Below are 22,142 nucleotides of genomic sequence, written 5' to 3'. Positions count from 1 at the left end.
CCTAACTTAAATATCTCTATCATATCACCTCTTTTCCTCCTATTCACCAACCTCTGCAATCCACATTTCTTAAACTTCCTTCTCCATAGCCAGCATTCCAAAGTCCTGCTATTGTCTTAGTCACTTGTCTCTGGATCCTCTCCCGTATTTTCACATCACAATGAAAACCAGGTGACTGAACACAATAGTCCAAATGCAGTGTGACCAGTACTTTATATAGTGGCACTACCACTTCCTTATCCCTACATTTGAAGTCTTTGCAACATGCCTCTAAACTTCAGCCTACTGTTAACCATTACTCCCAAATCTTGAATCTCATCCACTTCCTGCAGTACAGTACCAGCAATATAGTACAGAGCCTTATATTCCTGCACTTCAAAATGCAACACCTTGCATTTATTAATATTAAAACTACAATCCCACTCCTTTGTCCAATCAAAAGTTGATTCAAATCTTCCTGAAGGGAATTAATATCAGCAGTGCTACTTTATAAATCTCCCAAACTCTCAGTACACAATTTCTTCCTGTTTTCACAGAGCTCAATAAATACACTTGCCCATGCCACTAGTGAGTAGCTGCAGACGGGTTTCTCAGAAGAGTATATTTATTTCATGGTTAGTAAGATTTTGAATAATTTGTTGAGCACTGACATGCTACTGTTTGTTGGCTGTATTGAAATAATTCTGGGTAATTATTTCATGTCTGCAGATAACTTTTTTATTTAACTTATGGAAAAACAAATGAACAGAGACATCTGTATTACATAAAATATTTTCAAAACAAAATAATAACCAGTTACACTTCCCATATGCATGGTGACAACAGTCATCAATGTAAAGTCAAAAGTTATTCTGCACTGATTCTTCTACAGCAGAGGTTCCTAACTTATTTTATTCATGGAACCCCTTCCACCTTGATAAAAAATTTTGGAACCCTGACAATTTTTAATGATTATAAATAAAACATCAAATCAAAAATAATTTATTCAAAAAAAAAAAAAAGATTAATAATGGAAAAGCAAATATTAATTCAAACTGATAATTAATGTGAAGGATTAAACTTCTTTTCTTTCAATATTCTTTCAAAATTTGGTTTAATTGTGGACAGCTGAATTCTAATATCAAGAGTGGTTAACTTATTTCTGTGTTTTATTTTTGTCGCAGTGTAAAGCGAAAATCCATTTAGCACCACACAAGCTAAATGGCAACAAACAACAAATTGCCTTTTTGAATAAATTTGGATATTTTCTTTTAAGTCACACCAAAACTCTTTTAATGAAACTTCATTCAGTTAAATTTTTATTTGGCCTGTTTGATGTCAGGCCAATGAGATTTTCATATTCGAAAGTACACAGTTCCTCTAGTTTTTCTTTAATATTGAAAGAATTGAAAACCCAATAGTTATTGTCATCTTTTAGTAGAGGAAAGTACTCATTTAATATCACATTTATTGATTTTAGATCAAAATAATTTCTTTTCGAATTTCCTCGTCAATTTCACAATTCAATTCCTGTAAAACGTCATTTCAATTTATTTATTTAGCATATGATGATACAACGGCCGTGAGGCCCCCATCTCAATAGAAGTATGGCACCATCTCAATCCCCCCATTATTATCTGGGGTCAGGACTGGCATATAGCTGACGAATCAGGTCTATGATTGGGTCTTAAGTGTTCCTAACTGTAATCTGTGTGTGTTCGTGGGGCCAGTTTGGCTGTTCTGGGGGACAAAAACGAGAGTTTCCTGGTGTGAAAAAAAAAAACGTACCTCCTGTGTGATAAAGGTTCCTCACATCACATGACGAGAATCGAGACCAGGTCTTTCCGACCAAAGGACTTTATCTATACTGGAGGCTCTAGTCATTTAAAGTTGCAAATAGATCCATATTATTTTTTTCAACAGCCATGGTCCAGTATTGTAACTTTCATACTAATGATTGTAATTTATCTGTTGTGTTGAAAATATTTACATTTTTTCCTTGAAGGAAGAGAGAAACATCATTCAATTTTGTGAATATCTCTGCTAGATAAGCAATTTGACTCAATCATCAAATGTTTCTAAAGCGATCTACTAATAGAAATTTGTCACTGTGTAAGACTATGGCAAGTTCTCGTAATTCAATCTGACAAGAACTCTGCCATGTGACAGCCATCTAATTTCAGTATGTATCAGCAAAGATGTTGACTGCCCATATCTTCACATTATAAGTTTGAATAATCTTGTTATTAATGATCGTGTTTTCACAAAGTTCATAATTTTCACTGATTCATCTAAAATACATTTCAAAGATGAAGGGATATAGAACAACCAGTCCATGTAGAACACAGTGCCTACTCGTACACACTTTAGCAACATATTCAATTCGTGTTACTGCCCCTTTCATAGGCCCTATCATTAACTTTACACCAACACTACATACTTCAACATATTTCTCCCAACTTATTGCACAAATCTTCATAAATCGTCGATACATTTAAATATCATTTCTCCTGTTGTAAATTTTCACAGAATAACATGTCTTCTTCAATGGAATCAGTGTAATAACAACGAACAACGGAATAAAATTGATAGGTTTGCAACATACTTTGTCTCAGCTAATTGTAAAAAGTACTCATCACATGACTGAAATCTTAAAATAAGTTCATTTAATTAATATCCACAACCACATCACGAATTTTGCGTGAAACTGTATTATCTGAGAAAGAAATTTTATCAATTTGTTGACAGGATTTCTCGTCAAACATACACTGAATCTTTGATGCATGGTTTTTATAACAACAACAACATTACTGGCTAAATGGGTGAAATAAATTGCTTTTCATATTCTCCTTTATCTGTGTAAGGAAACTTGGGGAGAAGTGTCCTTTGGGGGCTGTGGAATTAGCAGTGTTCAGCTGGGAGCAGAATTGTCTTGGGACTTTTGTGTTTGGATTTGTTGTAGTTGACAGCTTGTCTGATTAGTGGGTTTGGGTGCATGCTTGCCTTTGAGAAGAACTTTTCAGCTAGGTCACCAAGGAGTGGAAAGATGTGTGGGATTCTGAGAGTTTCAGAAATTATATACGCTTCACTTGTGAGTGCTATATATACGGTAGCTTTATCTGTCCATCTGCTTGGTAGATGGAGTGCAACGGCTCTTAACCTGGGCAGACGGTAGCATCCCCTGGGGGCACTGTAAAGGGCAGTAAGTACTATAATACTACTAATATAACAAACACAAAAAATTCCGTATTTTCTAGCATCCCTATTTATGTTGTGTGTTTGGCAACACTGTTCAGAATATTGTATGTCTAGCAATACTATTCAAATTTATTCGCTACTTACTGTTTACAATTTTTACATTCAAGTTAAGTAATTGGGCTACTTTTTGGTCTGAATTTCTACACAGAAAATAATTAATTTGAGTTTTTAGCAGAATCCACTACTTTTATAAGCTTTATCTGCTACTTTTCCTAACGCCTATCTGACAACCCTGGTAGGCAGTTTATATCTAGCCAGTGGTATCGTATGGCGCACTTCGTTGATATTGTGTAGTCCATTAAAATGAGTGAAAAAAGAAAGTGTAGTCAATATTCAAGTGAATATTTAAAATATGGAGATATTCCGTCTATAAATAATGAGCAGTTAACAATGTGCTTAATATGAAAAAAAATTTCTCAAACGAAGGAATGAAGCCTTCAAGAATGATTGAGCAAAGCCGCATACTATTGATGATATTCTCATCTTACCGACTATAAATGAAGTTTTAGATACGATGATCGGCCCAAGTAAAAAAATAAGACATTATCAATTACTCTCAGCAATAGTTCAGTATCAACAAAAATTGACGAACTGGCAAAGGTCATTGAAAAAACTTTGCAATGATTCAAAAACCATAAAATTTTCTTTGCACCTCGATGAAACAACTTCACGTGACAATGAAGCGTTGTTAATGGCCTACGTGCATTATATAAATAGTAATGAAGAAATTATTGAAGAATTTCTATTTGCTGAACAACTGAAAATTGATATAAAAAGTTCTACAATTTTTAAAGTTGTTAAAGACATTTTAATGCCAAAAAAGTTCCTCTCACAAATATTATTGCGTAGCAACTGATGGAGTACTATCTATGATTGGTCATCACTGTGGATTTATAGAACATTTAAAAGAAGCAGTTCCAAATATCTTTACAATTCACTGCATTCTTCATAGACAGCACTTAGCCGCAAAACATCTTAGCAGTAGACTACATAAGACTTTGTTATTAAAGCAGCGAATAAAATAAAAGTCCAGTCATTGAATACTTGTATTTTTCGGGAATTTTGCTATGAAAATGAAGAAGTTGAGCGTTTTTTGGTTCACAATGAAATTAGATGACTCTCAAGTTGAAACTGTCTGCGACGCTATAATGATCTCTGCGATACTGTTTTGAAATTTCTTAATGCATGTGATAAGAGCATGGGTAATGTTCTAAAAAAAAGGAAATGGTTGACATCGCATATCTTTCCGATATTTTAACCAAATTAAATGAGGTTAACATCAAAGCAAAGGGCATTATAAATGCTTTTATCAGCAAATTAACATTCCACAAGTAGAGCATTGCAAGATGAGATTTTCTACAGTTCCAAGTCTACAAATAATAAATGATGATTTAGGATTAGATACAGATGTGGATTTTTATTATTCCCATCTTCTGATATTGAAAGAAGACTTGACAATCAAATTCAAAGACTTTGGTGAGCTTAAAATACTCTATTAGGTCATAAATTCATTTCTTTTTGATGTCACTTCTGTTCATCCAAATTTGTGTGAAGAATTTATTGACTTAAAAAATAATTTTGAAGCTCAAGTACAATTTCACCAGTGTAAGTATGAAAGATTCTGGCCAAACATGCAATGCAAGTATCCTCACTTTTGGCAAGAAATAAAATTACTGCTCATTGCTTTTCCATCTTCACACTTGGTCAAGAAAGGATTCAGCTTCGTGTTGCAATTGTTAGCTAAACGGCAAAATGGGTTGCAAATAAGTGAAAGAGGAGATTTGAAACTTCGTTTGTTGAACATTGAATCTGACATTAAAAAATTAGCAGGATATCATCAGACTCAGGGTAGCCATTAATGACTGGCAGTGGCGGCTCGTGGCTTGAAATCGTGGGGATGCTGCAACTTTCGAAATATATACACACACACTGTAAGTACAGTGTATACGTGTTCAGATAAAATATCAAAATTATGGTAAAAAATTTTAAAAAAATTAAACATGAAAAAATATTGTTTATTATCGATAAAATTATACAGTTTGGTATAATTCAAAATTACTTGAAAATAAAATCCATTCCTTTAATTGTAATCTCCAAATATTTAAAGAGACGGAGTAAACACGTAAGCGCTACGAACACTCTGCTAGTGGCGCAAACTGCATATAAACAACAGTGGAACTGCGCGACGGACAGTGCCGCATTACGCTAATAGCTCACATCTCACTATGACGTGCATATGCTTGCATGCGTAGCAATATGACGCTGTGGTAATCACAGTGCTGCTAGCGTCCTTCGTCCTCCTAAGTGCTAGAAGATGGATTTTTATTATTTTTTATACAAAATAAGAGAATTGTATAGGATAGTTGATAATAAAATTAAATATTACAAGCAAATATAAATAAATTAATAAATATATTTATATATCGAGAAAAATTGAGGGTGCTGCAATTCCAGTGCCTATGCACGAGCTGCCCCTGATGATTGGCTTATTAAATGCAGTAAGTTTACATCTTTTTTTGAGTAAAAATTAATTTGTATCAGTTATTAATTGTTAACTATTAGTTCAAATATGTTAATGATAAGTTATAATAATAAATTACTAATAATATATCATAATTATCTTATTGAGTCCTTAACCCTAGTGTAAAATTGAGCATGGGACACCAGGCCATACAAATAGTTGAAAGGGGTTAAGAATCACTGGTATAGCATGATTCGTTGCTCGATGACAACTTTCCAAGCTTCCAGGTTCCACTGTACATGCTCTTTGCTCCACTGAAGACGACGCTGTGTGTTGGTTATGTAGGACTTGCATATTGCGGTACTACCACGGAAATCCATGTTCCGTGTGATTCATATCAATCGATACCTGGAACTCCACATTTAACATGTTGGCCAACGAATAGTGTTTTTTCTTTTTTCTTTTTTTACATATTATTCTTTGTATCACCCCACGGCTACGTTCGACGTGTGATTGGTCATCTACTGCGGCAGCACTTGATGTTGACTCCCTGCGCTTCCATCGCAGTATGAGTATGACATCACTGATTGTTGACCTGAGATGCTCAATTTGTCAATTTTCCGAACATACAGGCCTGCAAGATGATATCCTATCACAACGCCTCTTTCAAACTCTGTGAGTTCCCTTTTAGCAACCATTTCACCTGGACACAGTTTAACTAACTTGGAAGCATCCCACATTGTTTTAAAACCGAATAAGAAACTCAAAGATTGGAATCAGAGAGTTTCATGCCGAATATAGTATAAAAAACTATAAAAGTATTGGCGAATACTAGCGTGCACTAAATGCAAGTAGTCCTAGAACATAGTACAAAGAAAGACTACTTGCATTTAGCTCACGCTAGTATTTGCCGATACTTTTATAGTTTTTTATACTATATTCAGCATGAAACTCTCTGATTCCAATCTTCGAGTTTCTTATTCGGTTTTAAAACAATGTAGGATCTAATATCCCCTTAATTTAATTAATGTTTATATCGCCAAAATGAAGCCTTGGCTCTTTATATTTAAGTAACTTAATGGGTGCACCTTTTGGACAACTTGTATAGCAGAGTATATAAGTTCTTTTCGCTATACCCTTTGGTATTAATTTGGTCTAGCTACTCACTGATGAAGCCTCAATAAAGGCTGAAACCGGTCTGGGTAGTGACCTCCCACCATAATGTAATAACAGCATACATTTCCTAGGAAATGTGTTTTTACATTATGAAAAATACCAAGAATAGCGATCAGAACTTTACCCACCTTTGCAACGAGTTGCCCGTGTTTGTACTACATTCTAGGACTACTTGCATTTAGCTCACACTAGTATTCGCCGATACTTTTATAGTTTTTTATACTATATACTATATTCGGCATTAAACTCTCTGATTCCAATCTTTGAGTTTCTTATTCGGTTTTAAAACAATGTGGGATCTAATATCCCCTTAATTTAATCAATGTTTAAAGTTTATTTTTCACTTGGTTAGAGCATAATAAATTTAGTTTAATCCTTTATCCAAGTGTGAGCAAACAAAGTTTGCACCTGAAAGTATCTTCAGGACTGGGGTAAGGTGGTACAACACCAGGGCACTCCTTGCAAAGGTGGAGCAAGCTACCAACACTCCTATCTCAGTATCTCCCATAATGCAAAATACATCTCCTTGCGAATATGTCTAATGTTATGCATTAAGGGAACCTTACCCCAGTCCTGAAGATACTTTCAGGCGCAAACTTTGTTTGCTCACGCTTGGATAAAGGATTAAACTAAATTTATTTAATCAATGTTTATATCGCCAAAATGAAGCCTGTTGGCTCTTTATATTTAAGTAATATAAAGAGACTATTTTAAACAATTTTGTATGACAATTTTGTATGACAATTTCCCATACTTTAGGAATAGTAAGAACGTCGTTGCGGTTTAAATTTGGTCTATGTAGTAGGGCTTCAGCACTTTCTTTATATAAACATTGATGTTTATATAAAGATCTATGTAAAAGTTTCGACTTTTCCCAATGGATCCTATGGTTTGGGTTTTCAACTCCGTGTTGAGAGAGACCAAGATTTCCGCGGTTTGAAAAGACGAATGTGGTCTTGATGTTCCAAGATGCGTTTCTGAACAGATCTACCTGTCCGTCCAAAGTAAGACAAATTGCAGGAGCATGGGATCTCATAAACGCCAGGTAACATCAGAGGTGAGAGTTTGTCCTTAGGAGAAGGTAACAAGTTATAGATCTGGTTGATGGGTTTGTAAGTAGTGGCAAAATTGTATTTCTTCATAATTTTTGAAAGACATTCGGCGATGCCTTTGACATAAGATATGGGAATCCTATGGGCTTCTTGTTTAAGTTGATGTATGGGGAAGTGACTGATGATTTTTTGAGTTGTTTTAAGATTATATCCATTTAGTATGGCTGTATTTTTGATTATTTCTAGTTCTTGGTTTAGAGATTCTTCAGAGGAGCAGAATTTGTGTCCTCTGGTAACTAGTGATTTAATGATGCACTTACACATTCAAAGAAAAGAAGATGGTTCCATCACCACATCTGTCTATCGCAAGCCTACATTTTCAGGTCGCTGCATTCACAATTCTTCTGCTCATCGTCCATCTCAGAAATTTGGCATCAATTGGCACTGATAACACTTATCAGTGGCTAGTATGTGTATTTTTTAGTGATGAAATAAAACCATTCCCACACGAAAACGATAAGATGTCACAATAAAGTTGGGGAGCAGGGGGAGTTCATTGAAAACTGACTATACTGTCATTCCTATATATCTCAAAATGCGGTTAAAATGGTAACTGGTATAAACTGAGCACTTTCTACGTTCGATAAAACAACCCTGTTCCTGATGACAACCATGAATATGCAAAGTTGATCATTTAGAATATGATTTATATTCCATTTACAACCCGACAACTGTAGCTGATGGACGGGTTGTAAATGGTTTTTAGAGGACTGCAACACCTGGTGACTTTATTTTTTTTTGGTGTGTGTGTGGGGGGGGGGGGGGGAATAGAAGGGTTACACTGTGCCTGAAAAGTGTTCCTGAACTGAGTTCTGTTAAGCTCTGATTGTAGTAAGATTTTTGTTTGTTTGTTCCGAAATAAGAAAATTCAAAACACCATTTTTCACATCGATAGGTTATTGAATCAGTAAGTATTTGTGTGTTTCTTTTCTGTAAACTGGACTGGACAGAGCAAGGTATTTTTCTATAGCAGTGTCAAGGAAGGAATGAAACCACTGTTTCTACTGAAAGGTAAAGGAAATTCTGAGATGAATACTGTAGTGATCATTAAAACGGTTTTTGAGGATTTCCAAAACTAACGATGGCCTCATACAGCAGAAATAGCTTCGTATATCGAAACTGCCATAGCTTGGGCCATAACTTACATAGCCTTGTTAGAAAAGTAAGTTTCTCAAGTGCTCCAAGGAAGATATAATAGCGAAGCAAAAACGATATCCTCTATTTTCCATTCTGTGTATCATCGCCACTGTATGACAAGCAAGATAAAGAATGATCCTGTTAAGAATAAAATGTAAAATCTGTCAGTGCACTCTGCTTTGACTTCTCGCAACATATTTACCCATCTCCTACAAGCTAAGAGATTTTTATAATTTCACATAATAAAATTCCTGGGTTTTTTTTTTTTTTTTCATATACCTATTTAATAATAATTTAATAATACTCAAATAATAATTTATGTAGTTACTTCCTTCGATATAAGACTTAAGAATTACTATAGACCTGTCACACATATAACAGTAACCTGCTTGATAAAGTGAAAACTAAAACTTGGCCATATACGAGTAATTAATTGCAAATAAGAGCAATACAAAAATGACTTACCAAGTATATCAAAGTAGCTAAGATCAACCTCGGGCAAGGCAACATGTTGATGTCTCCATACATATTCTTCTAAATCTCTATGATTAATTTTTTCTTGCTGCTCAAGTTTGTTTCCCCGTTTGGCAAAATCTTCAATTTCCCTAATTTGTTTTTTTATAAGTAGAGTAGTTGGATTTTCATAACCACCAGGTCGTTTCCTGTCAACCCATGTGTCTGAAGTTTCTTCTTCCACACTGGATTCTGGATCTTCCTCTTTTTCACTACTATGTCCGCTAGAAAGGCCATCTTCTAAAACTGGCATGCTACTCATTAAACGCCCTCCCGAGTTTAAACTACCTTCTAAGGATACAACACTTTCAATATCATTGCTATCACAGTCTGTTGTCTCTGGAGACAATGTAAAGTTTCGAGTATGGTCTACCTGTTCCCCCACTTCTGTTTCACCAAGGTCCTCGGTTCCAGGATACGTGCTTACCGAATCACGGTCATGTTCAGTCATTTCAACTTGTAACGTATGCTGATGCACTCGTTCGTGCAACAGCATCAGTTCCTGTTCATTGGGTAAATAAACAACATCTTCAGGCACTGTTTGTTCAGAGGAAAGCTCTTCCAACTGTGTAGGTGTTTCTCCACCATCACCGTTGACTAATTTCATTTCTGAATGTTTAGGGCTGTCCTGACTGTCGATTCCAGAGGAGTGAGCTAAACGTCTTCCAATGTAGGAACTTCCAGTATTCACCCTATAAAGTCTATATTCTAATTCACTAAAATCGGAATCGTGAGCTGGAGGTTTCATTTCTGTAAGCTCCCCAGCTTCATCATTTTCTAAATCCAACACCCTTTTCATTTCAGATTCTAAACAGTTCATATTAATAGGTTCATCTATAGATTGACTAATCCTTTTGGTCTGTGATATACCTGAATAATCTAAATGATCTGAAGACTGTGAGGCACCTGAATTATGTCTATTGTTAATATCAGCAACAATTACTTTTAGTAACTCTTCACATGTACTATTGAGTGTCTTTTCATTATTTTCCTCAGATTCCATAACAACTCTGTGGGGATAACCGGGTCTAGGGCCATAACGTCGCGGTGATCCTTCATATTCTGCAATAGGCACATTACCAATTAAACAAGCAATACCATGTTTTGCAGGAGAGGATGGTTCCGATTCAGTATCCATCTCCTCCTCTGGTATTAAATTATGAGAGGCATCTTGAGAAATCTGTACATGTGCAGAGTTCCAATGTTCTGCTTCGGGTGATGTGGCAGCTAAAGCACCAATATGGGGTTTATTTACACTTTGAAGGTCCTCTTCATTATCACTATTTGGAGACTCTAAAATTTCTGCATGATGTTCAGATGCATTTTGCAATCCATCTCTTTCTGACTTCACTTGCAACATTCCAGCTCTGCAATCAAACGTTTGCTGGCTCACCAGATCTCCAATATCATCATAAACTACTTCAGCATTATAAACTGGTGTTTCGTACACTAGGTGACCAGATGTTAAAGTATGCTCCCTTGGTTCACTGCTAACATCTTGACAATTTCTACCAGGAGATGTACTACTTGATGAAGAATGTCCGTTGCACTTTGATTCTGAATAATGTGACTTTTCTTCCCTTATAAGCAAATCAGTCCTTAAATTACTGGGAAAAATATTAGATTTTGTATCTACATGAGATTTATCTAATGAATCAGAACACGTATTATACATATACCGCCTTAGTTTCTCATCGTACATCACATCTGCACTGAACCGTTTGTATTCAGGATGCGAATGATCATAAGTTCGAGAACGATGGTAGACAATTTCCTCACTATGACGCTTCTTAGATGGCTTGCTACGACTTTTAGAAAATATTTCCCTACCACCTGCAATCTCAATACGACTTTCACGAATACGAAATTCTGGTATAGAGTCTATAGGAAGTCCAACATCCATTTCTGGCTCGTACACCATATCATCCATATACTCTTGTTGATCACAGATTGAATGGTCACCTTTTGAATTGCACAGCATAGAATTATAATCACAGTAATTATACCCACTAACAACTGAATGATCTTCAGCTATTTCTTGATTCATCCTTCCACTGTTCTTAAGTTCGTCAGTCCTACCACAAGATGATGTTTCACTCATATCGGATGCAACAAGTGGTGAGCTACGGCATTCTCCTTCGTGAATATAGTTATCATTCGCTTTATCTACACTACTCACAGTGCTCTCGCTACTATGTGGAGAAGGTGGTTTCCTGTCCTTGACAACTTTATTTTGGTTAACATCATTGGATATTTTAGGCCTACACCTGGGAAAGAGCCTAATAATTTCTTCATTGTCGCTGCTGGGCTCTGAGGGAGGCTGATCCAAAACTTTAGCCATGGCAAGTTCATCACAACCTTCTTTAATTTGGTATCCACATTATTCCTAAATGAAAAGAACAGAAAATGTATTAAAAAAACAAACTATTTCTGAAAGATAAAATATATAACAACAACTAATATGCTTATATATTCCAGCGACAACTAGTACAACTGAAATGAATTAGCATTATATAAGTATGAGAAAGAAGCGTTCAAATAAATGGGTAATATTTAATTTAGTCTTAACTCCCCTCCCTCCTTGTCTTCAGTTTTATATATAAAAGAAGAAGCATGATAACAGCCAAGTGAGTGACTTAACTTGTTCAAATGAAATAACTAAATGAATAAAAAAAAGTATCTAAATTATATGATTTCAAGATATTAAAATAATTCAGAAATTGAAAGATCACATGTAATATACTTATTAACATTATTAACAATTTCAAAGGCGATTTCAAAGCAAAATGTTGCAAAAGAAATTCAACCTTATTTTTATAAGCTACAAAAATTACGAAATTATTCTTATCTTTTCGCCACCCTCATCAAATTGCAGTCTGTATGTGTTCAAAAGCACCTGACAGATGTTAAATGTAATTATATTTTCGAATTCACACTCTTCTGACACAACCTGGTCAATGTACTTACTGCTTTAGAATCTTTTTGGGAGAAACTATCATAAAATGCATTTTACTTTCCAGAAACACACACAGTGCTTGAAGATGTTGTAAGATGCAACAAACCAGCAATTGTTCGCATACAAGTTATTTTAGTACAAAAACCAATTACGTTGATGTAACTATTGATTATCAGAATAGTATTCATTGAATAGTATTTAATGCTTAGAGTGCCTAATATCTACTCTACAACCCTCTCATCCCCAAGCTCACAACTTTTCCAAATAAAGTGTGTGTGTGTGTGTGTGTATATATATATATATATATATATATTAGGATAACCAAGTAATTTTATAAGCTTGGTTATTTTTACTCCTAGCCACAAAATACAAACACCAACAGAGGAGTTCTCTCAGGCTTGGATTTTAAAATATTCTGTTATTGCTTCCTGCTGTTTCTAATGATGAAATTCACAACATAAACTAAAGGCTTCATTCTAAATATATATTATCTATTTCAATTTCACTGCCTGATTACAGATGTTCAAAATGATTAATACGTCAATTCATTCTCGTAGATCAGAGATCATACGAGAAGCTTCTCAGGTATAATATACACAGGGAGGGGGCCTCAGACCATCCATCTACCAAACTTCAGGGGTTAATTCCTCGAATGATCTAAGCAATAGGATACACACACACACACACACACACACAGGTCCGATTCTAGACAGCTTGGGAGATACGGTGATTTCACGATTTAGTCCTAGTATCTGATGCTGCATGATTGAGGGTTTCATAGTCTGCTGACTGTCCGACCACACATGCGAGAACCCTGGCTGGCACAATGCCAAGAAGAATCAATTCGTGTTGAAGGGGAGAAAGGAGTAAGCCGATGTACGAATTCGTCACCAACATGCGAAAACACGTACTTTATATGTAAAATTTTCCAACTGTTGTACAAGCAAAATAGTTACCACTTAAAAACTAGACTTTTCTGACATATAATAATAAACACGCATTGGAATGGATTAGCCTTCTTTTGCCATGCGTAGAAGTGTCGAGGGGTCTCGCATCTGTGGTCGCACAGCACATAATAGTTCTCGAAGCTTGTATTATGTTTAACTCCGTACTGTTACTGAAAAGACACCGGCTAAGTTACTAACAAGGAGGACACTAACATATACTAATTTACAGATTTTGTAAAGACAACGTGAGCTGCTGAGGAATACCTGAAGTTATGCACCGATGTCTGCAGAAGCAATCATTTAATATAGTATCTGATTGTTAATCACAAAATGCAAGATAACGCTTCGAACACTACTATGCAGTCCTGGAACATGCACTCGTCGAATATTCGCATTCAAAAGTTGTTAAAACCACTGTTTGGAGGACAAAAGGCAGCTCACACCTAGTGCAAGTACAGTAGCTTGAAAAGCCAGATTAGCAGTTTAGCAGTTAAGATTTTTAGAATTATGACCAAAGCCACTAGGGGCTATGAGGCCAATGTATTATGTCCATTAACTGTGTTTTTTTCTTGCATACTTGTCTCTGTTTTGAAGCACGAAAAATCCAAGTTTTCAGGAAGAAAACCCTTCTACCACCGTATGAGTCTAACTTACTTAAAAAAAAAAAAAAAATAAGAAGGCTCTCTGCGTCCTAGATGGAATTCTAATACCTGGGTCTTTCCAACAAAAGAAGATCGCCTGATATTGCGGTATCTTCGTACTAGTTAGAAATCGACCAGATTTCTAACTAGTACTGTTTCTGCAGTACTAGTTAGTACTGCAGAAACTTGTTACCAGATCTATAGTTTCTGAAGTTTGGTGGATTTTTACTGTGATTTTGTATAATTGAAGGACAACTTCGAATGTGACTACATCTAGTTGAGGAAATTTCCCAGCTACGCATTTAGATTTGCATGAAACACAGAATATACATAATGGATGAGACTGACAGCTTAGAAGTATAATACAGTATATGACAAGAAGGCAAACCAAATGGGTAACAAATAAAATCTGCACATGCATATAAAAAATCGGGGGGAAATGATTAACTATTTTTGAAAGTCAGTGTAAACGTGTGAAAATCTTAGGTATGTCCTAAACTGATTTGAGCCATCAATGTATATGTTTGGTAAACAATACAGTTAATACATCTATAATATCTGATTATTAAATGCAATTAGTAAATCCGATTAGTAAATGTAGAATATATTTTACAAACACATGAGGAAAGATATACTCTGTTATGAGTGCCATTCAAATATCCTTTCATGACGGATGTTACCTCATATTTAGTGAATACGTGACAATGGCGACAGTGGCTATGATTGTTTAGTTCACGTCTGTCTATCAAATAAGACTTTTTTCCCGGCTGGTTTAAACGAATAATAAAAAAACAAGTTTCCGTATGACACCAGCTAAGTCACCTTCTGAATAGGCTTACAAATTTGCAATGAGATATGCATTTCATAACTTCAATCATGTTGAAAGTTTATTTTTCACTTGGTTAGAGTATAATAAAATTAGTTTAATCCTTTATCCAAGTGTGAGCAAACAAAGTTTGCGCCTGAAGTATCTTCAGGACTAGGGTAAGGTGATACAACAACCCAGGGCAACTCGTTGCAAAGGTGGAGAAAGCTACCAATACTCCTATCTCAGTATCTCCTATAATGCAAAACACATCTCCATGCAGATATGTCTAATGTTATGCATTAAGGGAAGGGCCACTACCCAGACTAGTTTCGACCTTTATTGAGGTCTCTTCAGTGGGAGCCAGGCCCTAGTGGAGATACCAGGCAGAAGCATTAGCAGATCATCTCTACCTATAGGAGTTGCCAAATGGTGTGCCACCCTTTTTTAATAAATTACTCTGGATTTAGAGAAAGATGTTGAAAGTGCTTCTGCCTGGTATCTCCACTAGGGCCTGGCTCCCACTGAAGAGACCTCAATAAAGGTCGAAACTAGTCTGGGTAGTGGCCCTTCCCTTAATGCATAACATTAGACATATCTGCATGGAGATGTGTTTTGCATTATAGGAGATACTGAGATAGGAGTGTTGGTAGCTTTCTCCACCTTTGCAACGAGTTGCCCTGGGTTGTTGTATCACCTTACCCTAGTCCTGAAGATACTTCAGGCGCAAACTTTGTTTGCTCACACTTGGATAAAGGATTAAACTAATTTTATTATACTCTAACCAAGTGAAAAATAAACTTTCAACATCTTTCTCTAAATCCAGAGTAATTTATTAAAAAAGGGTGGCACACCATTTGGCAACTCCTATAGGTAGAGATGATCTGCTAATGCTTCTGCCTGGTATCTCCACTAGGGCCTGGCTCCCACTGAAGAGACCTCAATAAAGGTCGAAACTAGTCTGGGTAGTGGCCCTTCCCTTAATGCATAACATTAGACATATCTGCATGGAGATGTGTTTTGCATTATAGGAGATACTGAGATAGGAGTGTTGGTAGCTTTCTCCACCTTTGCAACGAGTTGCCCTGGGTTGTTGTATGTTGTATCACCTTACCCTAGTCCTGAAGATACTTCAGGCGCAAACTTTGTTTGCTCACACTTGGATAAAGGATTAAACTAATTTTATTATAACTTCAATCATGTTTAGAAGTAATTCACACAAACCCTATAATGTATACACAAGCTCACTAAATGATCATATATGATGAATTATTAAAGTATTTACTGATTAATAAAGAAATAATTATTTCAAAATGTAATTAACTTAAAAGAAACAAGTCTTGTCAGATGCAGTAAAACAGTCATACGATGCATCAAGGTTTGGTCGGATCACTGTTTCAAAGTTCCTCATAAAAGTTCAAAGTTCAGAAAAATTAATGGTTCGATAAAATAACTGCAAGCCAGGAAAGATTTTGAATGGCAAAACTTACAGTTTTAAAAAATACTCAATTTAATCTATAGATTTTGATCATGCATTTATGAACAAAGAAATATTATTCCCACTCTGAATTCAGACAACTAATTCTCAGAAATCTTTGGACTGTATTTATAACTGTTTCCATTACGGCAAGTAAGTAATAAAATTATAACAGAAAAAGGACAAAACTGAAATCTAGTGTTGTCACTAAAACACTGGAGATGATGTAAGCAACCGCAAGGAGTCGAGGGATGTTACTCCACATTTAGTGAATACATGACAATGACGACAGTGGCTAGGATTGTTTAGTTCATGTATGTCTATCAAATAAGATGTCCCCCCCCCCCGTCTGGTTTAAACGAATAATAAACCAAGTTTCCGTAAGGAAACTACCACTTCCGTGACACCGGCAAACTCACCTTTTGAAGAGCTCAGATGACTGTTTCTCACATATAGGTTCGAATTTCGTCTAGATCTTTCCAATCAAAGGGCATATATCGTACTTGGTACGATATGGAGGCAGCTAATACTAGTGGTTGTTGTACTTCTGCAACGATTCGAGTGGTGTAAATTATCATCTTGTTATAATAAAATAATAAAAATTGTTAAGCATGATGGAAACCATATCTAATTATCTAGTGTATACGATCCACCAATACGTCTAATCCTTTCCCCCTCCCAAATAATGGAGAATTGTGGGGAACCCTTGCTGGTTTTATATTTTAAAATATAAAATATAAAAATTTTATTTTTTATAACAGGAAAAGGACAAACAAAGGGCATATAAAAAATCGGGGAAAAAAACATTAGCTATTTTTGATAGTCACTGGTTTACGATCGCACGCCTTTATTCGGCTGATCTGTAGGCTAGCTTCTGTGCTGGATGTTGAGCAATGAAAGGAAGAGAAATAATAACAGTCGTTACGCTATTAGTAGGCGTATTTGCTCGACTCCAGTCCCCAAATGACTAGGTTTATAATCGATTGATTATAAACCTATGTGTTTCGCCATTTTACAATTTTTTGGACATCTCTCCACTCTTTTGTAGACTAAATGCTAAAGGATGGCACCCCATTTATCATCTAAATCAGGGGTCTCCAAATTACGGCCGCGGATATGATTTTATCAGATGCGGCTCACAATATGATTTTATCCGGCCCGCCAATTGGATTAATTTTTCAATAAGAATCCGCAAAAAAAAAAAAAAAAAAAAAAACACGCACGGGGTGTTGATAGATTTCAAATGCATTAATTAAAATTGTGTTCAAAATATATTCCCGAATAGCAAAAAATTAACCGTAATCCAAGTTACGGTCTTTCTAACTGTAAAAGGTCGGTTAAAATGGACTAACGAATAAAAAAAAATTTAAAAGAATTCAAAACGAAATAAAAAAGTTACATCCGAATAAACTTTTTTTATCAACAAAAAATATGCATGTCGCACGAAATACGAACATTTAAAAAAGTCGGTAAAAACACGGTTGAAATGAACTAACGAGCAAAAAACGAAATAAAAACAAAATTTCCCAATCTGTATTCATTGACAAAAAACTCGAAGTTATACGAAATTTAAAAAAAAAAAAGTTACATGTAAATTGTCGGTGTATATTCGGTTGACAAACTAACGACTAGCAAAAATTTAAACAAATTGCTTGTAAATTTATCTATTTTGGGGTCAACGTATCTTTGCGAACAAACTTTTTCTCGAATGAAATATATCAAGTCAAAATACAGGGCAAATTTATCTGATGAACATTTGAAATCGCTACTTGTAATTAGCACTTCAAAATTTGAACCTCAGTTTAATAAGATTTCAAAAACACAAACACAGTTACATCATTCACATTAATGGTTTATTATAATTTGTGATAAAAATATGAGAATTTGCTGATAGTGTTCGTTGGCATTAATATACGATAATTTAATCTCACATACTCTGTAATCAGTTTTTATCTGCTTTCAATAAAACTCATATCTAGTTCTAGTTTTTTTTTTTTTTTTTTTTTTTTTTTTTTTTACTACGGCCCGCTGAACAGTGCTGAAGCCCAATGTTGTCCCTCACGGCGAAAAGTTTGGAGGCCACTGATCTAAATGATAAACCAATTTCAATCGGCATTTAATATTTTGTAATCTATTTTAAAAGAATACTGCCAAATTGCAAAAAATTAAAAAAAAATTATTCAAACTTAAAATAGGCCGTAACTATTTTTAAAAAAGTTAACAGTTTCAAATAAAAGAGTGGGTTCTCTTCAATCAATCGTTAAGCTCTAATATATAATCAAACTTCTCAGAGAGGGTGGGGGGAAACGCATAGGCGATTTTTCTTGTATCCCTACCATCATAAGTTTTAAACTAATTTAGACGTTTCATAAGTTCTTTTAGAGCTTAAATTAGGTCCGCTAAGGTTCCTTCTCCTGAAGTATGGGATTTCGCTATTTGGTAGGTCATTAGACAAAACTGTTGAGTAAAATAAATATTCTCCAACTGAAACTAATAATGTGTATACCGCCGCCTTTAGTACAATAGGCCACGAGCCGCTTCTGTTATATTCCATCCACTGACAAGCAGTTGTTACGCTATTATTTATGCAAAGGGAGAGACATCGAAAAGGTGATAAAACATTGCAGATGACTGCTTTGGTTTTGTCTAAGCATATGAGAACAGGATGGAAAGTTGTTCTGATCAAAGTAGACATCACAAATAAGAAAACTGACTAATATGCACAAATTATCAAACAAAATTTCTTTTGTAAAACAAAGACCTGAAAAATATTTCTTCTTGGCAGCATTATAAACTGATCAGAACTGTCATCCGAGATGAAAATTGGGATGTACGCAACACCTATTTACAAAGAAATTAATTTTCCATTTTTTGTATGAATGCCACCTATTCAAAAGTTTAAAGGTTGTGTACTTATAGCTGAAGCGCCATCCACCCAGACAAAGCAGACCCGTTTTGTGACTATTAATTCGTTTTAGAAATGGAAAAGGGGAACAATTAAATGCAAACCGATTTAGGAAATTTCTAGCGACAGCAGTATTAAAATCCAATCTTAATAGTGATGAGAAACATACATGTAGTGATGCATCAATTATCGAGTTCCTCCCTTTAGACTTCAAAGACTGACCAGGAAAAAAAAGTAATCACCTAATCAGAGAAATGAATACGAATCTTTTGTAACTACAACTGATTTGGGACTTAATTTTTAAATGGTTCTCGATAAAAATAAAAACAAATGCTCCTTGAATGACGAACATTTTCATCGATTCGTATGTTCATTCCACCACTTGTCTACAGAAATACTGTAGACATGTTTGTGTGTGTGTAAATAACCATACAACAAAATACGATTTGCATTGAAGGATAATTATTAAATCATATTCATTTGAAAAATGGCCTACGCATTCGTAATAACAAACACCATCCTACCAAAAGTTAGGGAGTGGTGTTCCATGACTTCTGGTAGGATAATGCAAGAAAAATACAGAAAAATGCAAGTTTCGTAACCTATATGCATTCCTTGGAAAGGAGTCAACGACACTCCCATGGGCAAGGTGCATCGTGCTATGTAACGAGTTACGTGTTTGTAGCTGGTATAAATTGGAGGAATATGATGTTCCCAAGTCAGTGCAGCTGTGTCCGGGTGAAATGGCTGCGAGAAGGGAACTCACAGAGTTTGAAAGAGGCGTTGTGATAGGATACCATGTTGCCAGCCTATCAGTTCGGCAAATTGTTGACAAACTGGGCCATCCCAGGTCAACGATCAGTGGTACCATACTGAGATGGAAGCGCAGTGAGTCAACTGCAAGTGTTACCTGCAAAATGGACGACCAACCAAATTCACAGAACGTGACGAAGGGTACTACGAAGGATAATATGTAAAAACTGCCATTCGTCAGCCGACAAGTTGAAATGCGGAGTCCCAGGAATCCACTGGAACACAAATCTGCACAAAAATATTCAGAAACAGGCTCACAACATGGTAGGACCGCAATATGCAGCTCCACATTATCCAAACCAACGCACCATCGTCTTCAGTGGCGCAAAGAGCATGTACAGTGGTACGTGGAAACGTGGAAAGCTGTGTTATGGAGCGACGAATTAAGCTACACCCTCTACAGAGCGGATGCCCGGTAAATCTCTTAATGAGTAACCCCAACTATGAAATTCGGAGGTGGCGGTATATGAACATGAGACACTGAACATCTGAACAAATGCAATGCTTCCTATTTTGTAGCGTTTCTACGGAACTGACCTTTGTCACTTGCAGCAAAACAATGCCGTATCATGAGGAGCAGAGCATTGTCTTGCTGAAAGAGGACAATGGTCATAACCTCAAGTCTATTCTCGTTCATGTCCACAAATCACGCTGTTGTAACTGCGTGGTTGGTGGACATGAACGCCACCACACTTGACTGGACTCCACAGAGCCCTGATCTGTACCCTACTGAACATCTGTGGAATGAACAAAAGGTTCGGACAAGCTCAATTGACGTCTGCTCCACAACAGTCCAGGACCCCATTACATGCCTTACATATAACTCCAGGCGAGCCTGGAGATTAAAAAAAGCCTTATAAAAAGCTATGCGTAGTCAGATATTTAATGTCGAAGTGAAATGGTGAAGTAAATCAAAAAGAATTCATTACACTGGTCAGCAAATTATATATATATATATATATATATATATATATTTTTTTTTTAATAGATAAAGGAAATTTGAATCGAAAAATTGGCACTTGTTTGTGGACACTTCCTAAACCAAAAGCCGTTTTGTAGCATGGAAAACTTTCCATGAATCTCGTATCCGCAATATGAAGCTAAGAACGTACAACGAGGACTACTAGCGGAATATCTGTAGCATTTAAAAGTGACTGCATCGCTACTGGAAATGCAAGGGGGGGGGGGGGGAATAACTTTTTTTTTTTTTGTGCTCAGACGGCAGGTAACCACAAGGAAATATGGCATTCTGGAAAATATTTTACACCAGGAAGAGAGAACATAAAACAAACGACTCCCGCTGATCCCAAGAAGAAGAAAAAAAAATAATAATAAGGGAAACTAGAGAACAATGGACCTACATTTCAGTGTAATATTTAGTAAAATTGCAGAAGCGAAGCCAAACTTCAGGAAGATATATCTGTGGGATCACACGAGAGAAGTGATAAAGAAAAAAAATTAATTCGAAATGAGCCCTACTAAAATAGAAGCATGCAGATCTTCCAGAGATATCGTTAAAGATTTTAGGGTAATAACAAAATCGCACATGGTAGAAAAGAATGTCACTGTAGATTCTCTTCATCTTAACTGTGCTACTTTTTCTGAAAACTCTGATATAGTGGGTGGACGGTTCCACTAGGATATCATGCAATGAAGCAACGACAGTAGGAAAAAGAGAATGCTAAAACTACCATTCGTTTCCTCAAAGAGATATACGAAAGTGCTTACAAGAGGAAACGAAGCACTTATAAGAGTTTAAAATGTACATTTTTTTTATTCTTACTTATTGTAAATATAGTAAAATATGCATGCACTGAAACTATGGCTCTTCACATTCATTTTACAGGGATATAAAAGCCATGTGTCATCTTTCTCTTAATTGACACTACTTTTATTATTGGCCAATATTTAACCAAACTCACGTTTTTCCATGTTTGTAAAAGTAACAAGTGCTAAGAAAAC

At 35.7% G+C, this 22,142-nt stretch overlaps 1 protein-coding gene across 6 annotated transcripts in view; it reads right to left on the bottom strand.

Moving 5' to 3' along the window:
- The window catches only part of LOC150092956 (uncharacterized), a 511,183-nt gene that overhangs the window by 315,567 nt on the left and 173,474 nt on the right, over window positions 1–22,142 (bottom strand). For all 6 annotated transcript variants that reach the window (XM_090414059.1, XM_090414064.1, XM_090414063.1 and 3 more), the window contains exon 2: window positions 9,589–12,022. In XM_090414059.1, the coding sequence (XP_090270185.1) occupies window positions 9,589–11,977 (2,389 nt within the window). In that variant the 5' untranslated portion in view covers window positions 11,978–12,022. The remainder of the gene's footprint in view (window positions 1–9,588; window positions 12,023–22,142) is intronic.

Source organism: Typopeltis vanoorti, chromosome 24, assembly GCF_054136105.1.
Source record: "Typopeltis vanoorti isolate ZY-2024b chromosome 24, IOZ_Tvanoo_1.0, whole genome shotgun sequence".
NCBI classification, from domain to species: Eukaryota; Metazoa; Arthropoda; class Arachnida; order Uropygi; family Thelyphonidae; genus Typopeltis; species Typopeltis vanoorti.
The sequence above is the reverse complement of the archived record's forward strand: the minus strand, read 5'-3'. Positions and strand labels throughout refer to the sequence as shown.